Source organism: Penaeus japonicus, unplaced genomic scaffold (assembly GCF_977035675.1).
Source record: "Penaeus japonicus unplaced genomic scaffold, GWHDUDI00000001_assembly GWHDUDI00000024, whole genome shotgun sequence".
NCBI lineage: Eukaryota > Metazoa > Arthropoda > Malacostraca > Decapoda > Penaeidae > Penaeus > Penaeus japonicus.
The window spans coordinates 15,911,571-15,921,570 of NW_028234426.1; the positions used below are offsets into that span (position 1 = coordinate 15,911,571).

General features: G+C 33.2%; 1 protein-coding gene across 1 annotated transcript; it reads left to right on the forward strand.

Annotated features, from left to right (window-relative positions):
* Window positions 1–5,030: 5,030 nt before the first annotated feature.
* On the forward strand, window positions 5,031–9,851 carry LOC122267015 (pupal cuticle protein 27-like). Its single transcript, XM_086551128.1, has 6 exons — window positions 5,031–5,068; window positions 5,264–5,392; window positions 8,733–8,814; window positions 8,955–9,208; window positions 9,372–9,560; window positions 9,836–9,851. Exons 1-6 carry the CDS (start codon window positions 5,031–5,033, stop codon window positions 9,849–9,851), a joined length of 708 nt encoding a protein of 235 aa, XP_086407254.1.
* The last annotated feature ends 149 nt before the right edge of the window (window positions 9,852–10,000 follow it).

Sequence of the window (10,000 nt, forward strand, 5' to 3'; positions counted from 1 at the left end):
GAAGCAGAGTCACAAGGTCTCTGCATCCACTCCGACCCAGGGCGAGACTCCTCTCCCCACAGCAACCAAGGTGAGACTTGTCTCCCCACCCAACCTGCGGCCAAGAGCACACTGACAGAGCCTGAACCTAAGCCTCAAAGGGGCGAAGAAGCCTAGACTAACCAGAGTTAAGATCAAAATTATCAGAGGATTTTCCACCTCCCAGGAGGCCCCTGAATCCCCCAACCAAAGACTCTCTCTGTCTTGGGGACGACACTGTCGAGTCTGGTGAGGAAATCACTGTCAGTGAGAACTCACCAAGGCTCCTAATCTAAGCATACTTCAGTGGAATATCAATGGCTTCTACACAATGTGCGACCTCGATGCATTTACGATGTCATGCTCCAGGAGACTGTAACAGGGGAGACTGTTCGCTTCTCAGGATATCGTCCTTTTGTGCTGCCTGGTATATGCAAGAGTCCTTGCTGTTTTAATCCACCTAGCTGGGGGTTCCTTCAAGCCATATTTTCATATACATAAACATAAATACTAATATTTTCACATGGACACACACACACACACACACACACACACACACACACACACCTTACACAATGTCACACACAACACACATATATATAGATTATGCATATATTATTTTCAATATAATAAATACGTTGCTTATATATATATATATATATATACATACACACACACACACACACACACACACACACACACACACACACACACACACACACACACACACACATATATTTATATATATATATATATATGTATATACAAACACACACACGGACTCACGCACACACACACACACACACACTATATATGTATATATATATATATATATATATATATATATATATATATATATATATACATATATATATATATATATTATAATATATATATATATATATATATATATATATATATATATATATATATATATATATATATATATTTATATATGTGTTGTATATGGTTATGTGTATATATATATGTATATATATATATATATATATATATATATATATATATATATATATATAGATATATATACATTATATATACATATATATGTAAGTATATATGTATATATATATGTATATGTATAAATGTATATATGTATATGTGTATATATGTATATATATATAGATGATAGAGAATAGATATATATATATATATAATATATACATTATATATATTATATATATATAATCTATTATATAATATGTATAAATATATATATATATATATATAATATATCTATATCTATATTATATATATATATATATATATATATATATATATATATATATATATATATATATATATATATATATATATATATTATATATATTATTTTATATATTATATAGATATATATATAGATATATGATATATATATATATATATATATATTTATATATATATATATATTATATATATATACATATATATTATATATTATTATTTAATATATGTATATGTATATATACATAATAGTCACACACACACATATATATAAATATATATATATATATATATATATATATATATATATATATATATTATATATATATATATATATATATATATTATATATATATATATATATATATATATATATTATATATATATATATAATATTACATACATTTATATATGATATATTATATATATATGTATATATATATATATATATATATATATATAATATATATATATATATATATATATATATATATATATATATATATCAAACATATTATATATATATATATAATATATATATAATATATATATATATATATATATATATATTATATATATATATATATATATATATATATATATATATATATATATGCATATGTATATATACATACACACACACACAATATACACACACACACACATATATATATATATATATATATATATATATTATATATATATTATATATATATATATATATATATATATCTATATATATATACATATATTATATATATGTATATATATATACATATTTATATGTATATATGTATATATGTATATATATATATATATATATATATATATTATATATATATATATATATATATATATATATACATATGAGTTCATTGTGACAAATGGATAAAAGGTGGTATAAAAGAGACTGAATACTTTCACAACACAAGAGATGTAATTGACGCGTTTCGGGTTACCCCATCTTCAGAACTACATGCTACATCAAGTAAACAGGAACATATATATATTAGTCAAGAGCTGACGACCCAGCTGATTCCCGTGACCTCTCGCTCGTTGTCCGCCTGATAGACGTTGCCGCGACCTTCGATAATTTGAAGCGACCTGACGCTGTGTTCATGTTCTCCTCCGTCGCGATGTATGCAGCTTCCATCATTTTTCTTTTTAATTGATTTAATCCTTCATGGATCACTTTGGCCCGTTTCCAATCCGGTAGATGTCCCGCTTCATCTACGTGTACCACCATGGCGTTGGATGTTCTGTGGTGTCGGACGTCGGCTCGATGTTCACTGATCCTGGTGCTGAATCCACGTCCTGTTTCACCATAATATGCTTTCTCGCATCCGTTGCATGGTATGCAATATAAGGCGCTGTCAGGATTCTTTGTGGACGGCTTTCTGTTGCGTATTAAGTCACCTATTTTTTTGCACCGGAAGTGTTGGCGATCTTGATGGAGCTTCCGAAATCCTATTTAAACCGCCTCAGAGATGGTTGCATTGAGGTAGCACTAGGAACTTTGAAGGGGAAGAGGCTTCGGTTCTTGACCTCGTTATAATGAACTCCGCCTTCTTTCGGAGTTTCAGAAGAAGTCCCCTAGGGTATTTGTGCTTCATAAATGCCTCAGTAATATACTTCATTTCATCGTCTAGGAATTCAGGCTGCATATCCTCAATAGCTCTGAGGAAGAATGCCTATAAACGACTCCTGATTTTTTAGTTTTTATTACTGTGTGCGGAGTAAATAGTGTATGAAATCATCTTTGTGTTTCGTTGGCTTTCATGTATACTGAAGAAACGTAGGTCGTCATCCCCGATGGGATCACAGTAATCGAGAAAAGGTAGCTTCTTGACATTTAGTTTCCTCTTCCTCTAATGTGGAACTGAAAAAATCTTGTCGTGGCACGGCAATTCAGTTGCGTAAGCGGTTTTGATTGTAAGCACGAATCCTCCTAGGAGGACGATTACCCAAGAGACGTCATTCACGTGAATCGAAGCCAAAGTCGAATGTCCTGCCGATTAAAATGTTCATATAGTGGTCTTTTTTCTTCTAGTGTTTCCACATGAAGAGGCAGGGGGCCAGAAACCGCGCTTAGTTGGTGAGTCCCATATAGCGAGACCGCTTGACCTGTCATAATACTCCTCTCCTGCAAAAAAAAACAAAAAATTTTGCCGAAAGACACCCGAAAGCTCCACGCAAACAGTTTTCCACGAGTTCTATGAAGTCGTGTTCCAAGCAGGCAGAGGGAGCAAAACTATCCTTCCCCATGGTGCTGACGAACCCTTTCAGCTCTCGACGGCCTTTTCCGTCAGTAGGAACATGTGGTGAAGAGGGGATTTGACGTCAAAACTATAGCCAGTTTCTTAATTTCTGCACCTAGAATTTTTTGGAGAGTCGTTTGATGAGATCGCGTGTCGGAATTCTGAGGTGGGAATCAATGATAAATTTCCCCCATGGTGCGCCCAGAAGAGGCGGTTTAGCAGACATCTTGTAGACCAAACGATGGGGAGCGCCTGCCAATCAGAGGTAATAGTATGTCTTCCATCGGTACACACAGGCTTGTTGGTATCTTTTACGGGACCCCCCTCATGGAAGGTGCGTGCGGGGTTGCCTCCTCTAGTAAGTGAAAGGAGGCGCTTTTTCCCCTCGGCCGCCGAAGGCGGAAGGAGTACGTCCCTTGCCTTCTTCCATTCTTGAAAACGGTCCCCCAGCTTTCCCTTTTTTTCGCCTTCCGCCCCTCTCGTGTCGGCTTTTCTGTAAGTTGAAATATCACCAAGTAATATTTTCAATTTTTTGTAAATTGAAATAAAAATGAATAAATTTATATGTTAAATATGTGATATTAATACAGTATAATTTTGCAATGTATACCCATGTATGTATCATTGCATGACCATGGTTACATGTATTTATATTTATATTCCATACATACAAATATGTAACTGAATATAATAAGTATATTATATATGATAATAAATATATAGAATATATATATATATATTATATATATATTAATATATATATAATTTTTAATATAATTAACATTTTATGTAATGCCATATCAAAGATGATTTATATACTTAATGTGATTTTATATTTTATTCTGTATTGGCAACTGTATACATGTATGTAATCATGGATGGTTAATGTTACATGTATTTATATTTATATCCATTTACATATACAAATATGTTACTGTATATATAAGTATATCTATTCTAACTATTCTATCTATCTAGATCTTAATCTATCTTAATATATATTCATACCTACATACATACATAGTATATATTAAATATATGTAATATATATATATAATTATATATATATATATATATATATATATTATATATATATATATATATAATGTACAACACCTTATGTACACAATCCACACAACCACATAATAATGATGTTATATATATTATATATCTAATAAAATTATATGGTGTATATATATACATATATGGTTAGGTACATATAATATATATTTATATATATATATATATAATATATATATATAATTTTTTTACATATTAACACAAAACACACAGTTGATTTTAATAATTTTTTAGTTTATCTTCCTAAATATATTTCCGCAGAGTAGCCGATGAAGTATTTCTAAAAAGTAAGTCCACTCTGTTGAAAAAAAATTACTAAAAAATAACACATGCAAAAGGAGGAATGTTCAACCTTGAAGAAGACAGTGCAGTCGCCCTGTAGACCAGGTGAGAAGAGCCCACCACCTGAAATCCTTGCTTAGAATGGACAACATGGATCGGGATCTCATCTATCCAACCAAATGTTCTCGGTAAGTCGTAACTAGTGAATATTTTCCAAAAAGCACATCAAAACCCTGAATCATATATTCTTAAATAGGAATAATTCAGTTTTTTGATTAGAAAAAACTATATTGATTCCATTTTGATATACTTTTGTCCTATTCAATGTTTTTTTTCCTTATATTATAATCAACAGAAGATTTTACTCTTGTCTGTCGCTCTAGCGGCTGTGGGCTGCCTCTGCAGCCCCCGGACCACTACGGACCCCACACCCCAGACCAGGGTTCTATGGGTCCGTTTTACGGGACAAACAGCAGTTCCCCAGTAATTCCCATCCTGGGGAGGGACGAAGCGTGAGGGACCTGATGCGTCCTGAAGTGTACAGTTGTTTCGAGTTTGAGACTTGGCAATGGCAATCAAAGCGTGAGGATACCAAGGTGCTTCCTCAAGGGAACCCAGCAGGCGCGGTGTGACAAAATGCAAGAGAGGATGGTTCGTTAGTTAACAAAGCATGATTGTTTTGTTTTTTTTTGACCACATTCGCTGAAGTAATAGGGTGAAAAGACCTCTTATTTTTTCAAATTCCATTGTGAATCTATATAATCAGATGAATAATTCATCCGTCGACCCAGTTTTTCTACTATAGATCAAAAAATATTTTAATTTGATAATGAAGTTTTTCTCCTGATTTTGCGTTTTCAGTTTTTCACCTTCTCCCAGAAAACGGATTTCCCCCGCCGAAGTCCTCTTTCGTTCGTCGCCGACCGATGCTGGTTTTTACCGGCGTCGAGTCCGACCTGCTGCCCACGCGCCGCGCCCCCACCCTCTCCCTCCGCCCAACCACCTCCCCTCCTTCTCACTCCCTCCTCCCCCCCGCCCACGGACGCGGGCGGCGCCTCTCGCCCAGATCGAGGAAAGGCTCTTCGTCGGGAGGGGGGGACGCAGCTCTTGCTGCCGCCATTAAGTGGGCGTTTTTTACTCCTACTTACTCTGATGGACATTTGGTTTATTATATATATATATATAGTTTTATTATATATATAATATATACTATATATATATATAAATTTATAAAATATGTAACTATACGTTAATAAAAATGTCTATAATGATGATATTTGTTTTTATTAATATATTCATATATAATATTATATATATTAAATTATAATAATTATATATATATATATTAATATAATCTTATATCTTCCTGTGTTCTCATCGTAACTGAATGATAGCCTTTGGATTTTGTTTATTTTAGGTTTTAAATGTATATGAAAAATGATGATATTGTAAAACCATGTAAATTCAAAACAATAATTTATATCTAAATATTTAAAAGGAATCCCAACCCCCGTGAAATTAAATATAATATATATATATATATATAATATTATATATATAATATGTATAATACCAATGTATACAATATAATATTATATATATATTGAAATATATAATTATACATATATATATTAATATATATATATATAATATATATTATATATATATATATATATTATAAATATACATATAAATACATACATCATGTATATATACTTCATCTACGTGTACCACCATGGCGTTGGATGTTCTGTGGTGTCGGACGTCGGCTCGATGTTCACTGATCCTGGTGCTGAATCCACGTCCTGTTTCACCATAATATGCTTTCTCGCATCCGTTGCATGGTATGCAATATAAGGCGCTGTCAGGATTCTTTGTGGACGCTTTCTGTGCGTATTAATCACCTATTTTTGCACCGGAAGTGTTGGCGATCTTGATGGAGCTTCCGAAATACCTATTTACCGCCTCAGAGATGTTGCATTGAGGTAGCACTAGGAACTTTGAAGGGGAAGAGGCTTCGGTTCTTGACCTCGTTATAATGAACTCCGCCTTCTTTCGGAGTTTCAGAAGAAGTCCCCTAGGGTATTTGTGCTTCATAAATGCCTCAGTAATATACTTCATTTCATCGTCTAGGAATTCAGGGCTGCATATCCTCAAAGCTCTGAGGAAGAATCCTATAACGACTCCTGATTTAGTTTTATTACTGTGTGCGGAGTAATAGTGTATGAAATCATCTTTGTTCGTTGGCTTTCTGTATACTGAAAAACGTAGGTCGTCATCGCCCCGATGGATCACAGTATCGAGAAAAGGTAGCTTCTGACATTCCTCTTCCTCTATGGTGAACTGGATCTTGTCGTGCACGGCATTCAGTTGCGTAAGCGTTTGATGTAAGCACGATCTCCTAGGGACGATTACCAGGACGTCATCTACGTATCGAAGCCAAGTCGAATGTCTGCCGATTATGTTCATATAGTGGTCTTTTTCTAGTGTTTCCATGAAGAGGCAGGCCAGAACCGCGCTTAGTGGTGAGCCCATAGCGAGACCGCTGACCTGTCGATACTCCTCTCCTGCAAATTCGAAAGACCCGAAGCTCACGCACAGTTTCACGAGTTCTATGAAGTCGTGTTCAGGCAGCGGGAGCAAACTATCTTCCATGGTGCTGACGACCCTTTCAGCTGCTCGGACGGCTCCGTCAGTAGGAACATTGGTGAAGAGGGATTTGACGTCAAAACTAGCCAGTTTCTTATTTCTGCACCTAGAATTTTGGAGTCGTTTGATGAGATCGTCGGAATTCCTGAGGTGGGAATCACTGATAATTCCCATGGCGCCAGAGAGGGGTTTAGCCAGACATTTAGCCAAACGATGGGGAGCGCTGCCAATGCCAGAGGTAATAGGTCTCATCGGTACACCAGGCTTGTGTATCTTCGGGAGACCCCTCATGGAAGGGGTGCGGGGTGCCTCCTCTAGTAAGTGAAGGAGGCGCTTTCCTCGGGCCGAGCGGAGGAGTACGTCCCTTGCCTTCTTCTTGAAACGGTCAGCTTCCCTTTTCGCCTCGCCTCTCGTCGCCTTTCTGTAAGTTGAAATATCACCAAGTAAATTGTTCAATTTTTGTAATGCATATAAAATGATAATTATATGTATATGTATATTAATCAGTATTTGCATGTATACATGTATGTATCATGCATGACCATGTACATGTATTTATATTTATATCCATACATACAAATATGTACTGTATATATAAGTATATATATATATATATATATATATATATATATATATATATATATATATATATATATATATATTTAAATACATTTTTGTAATGCATATGAAAAGATGATTATATACTTATGTTTATTTATCTGTATTGGCATGTATACATGTATGTATCATGGATGGTAATGTACATGTATTTATATTATATATCCATACATCAAATATGTACTGTATATATAAGTATATCTATCTATCTATCTATCTATCTATCTATCTATCTATATATATTCATATATATATAATATATATCTATCTATGTATATATATATATATATATATATATATATATATATATATATATATATATATGTATATACGTATGTACACACTCACACACACATATATATGTATATATATATATATATATAAATATATATGTATATATATACATATATGTGTACATATATATATATATATATATATATATATATATATATATATATATTTACATACACACACACATTGTTTTATTTGTTTCTAAATATTTTCGCAGAGTAGCCGATGAAGTATTCTAAAAAGTATTGTGAAAAATACTAAAAATAACATGCAAGGAGGAATGTCACCTTGAAGAAGACAGGAAGTCCCTGTAGACAGGGAGAGCCACCTGGTGCTAGAATGGCACATGGATCGGGATCTCATCCACATGTTCTCGGTAAGCTAACTAGTGAATATTTCCAAAAAGCACATCACCCTGAATCATATATTCTAATAGGAATAATTCAGTTGATTAGAAAACTATTTGATTCATTTATATACTTTTGTCATATTCAATGTTTTCTTATATATCAACAGAAGATTTTACTCTGCGCTCTAGCGGCTGTGGCTGCTGCAGCCCCGGACCACTACGGACCACCCCAGACCGGGTTCTATGGTCTTTACGGGACACAGTCAGGTCCAGTCATTCCCATCCTGGAGGACGAGCGTGAGGGACCTGATGCGTCTGGAGTGTACAGTTTCGAGTTTGAGACTGGCAATGGCATCAAGCGTGAGGAACAAGGTGCTCCTCAAGGACCATCAGGCGCGGTGGCAATGCAAGGAGGATGGTCGTTAGTACAAAGCATGATTGGTTTTGACACATTCGCTGAAGTAATAGGTGAAGCCTCTTATTTCAAATTCCATTGTGATCTATATAATCAGATGAATAATTCATCGACCAGTTCTATAGATCAAATTTTATTTGATAATGAAGTTTCTCTGATTTGCGTTCAGTTTCACCTTCCCCGACGGATCCCCCGCCGAAGTCTCTTTCGTCGCCGACGATGCTGGTTACCTCGTCGAGTCCGACCTGCTGCCCACGCCCCACCCTCTCCCCGCCCACGCCCTCGCCCAGATCGAGAAGGCTCGTCAGGAGGACGCAGCTGCTGCCGCATTAAGTGGGCGTTACTCTGATGACATTTGGTTTATATATATATATATATATATATATATATATATATATATATATATATATATATATATATGTACTATACGTATATATATATATTGATGATATTTTTTTTATATATATATATATATATATATATATATATATATATATATATATATATATATATATCTTCCTGTGTCTCATCGTACTGAATGAAGCCTTTGGATTTTGTTATTTTAGGTTAATGATATGAAAATGATGATATTGTAAACATAAATAAACAAATAATTATATCTAATATTAAAAGGAATCCCACCCCGTGAATGTATATATATAATATATATATATATATATATATATATATATGTATATACATGTATACATATATATATATATATATATGAATATATATATATACATATATATATATATATATATATTATATATATATATATATATATATATATATATA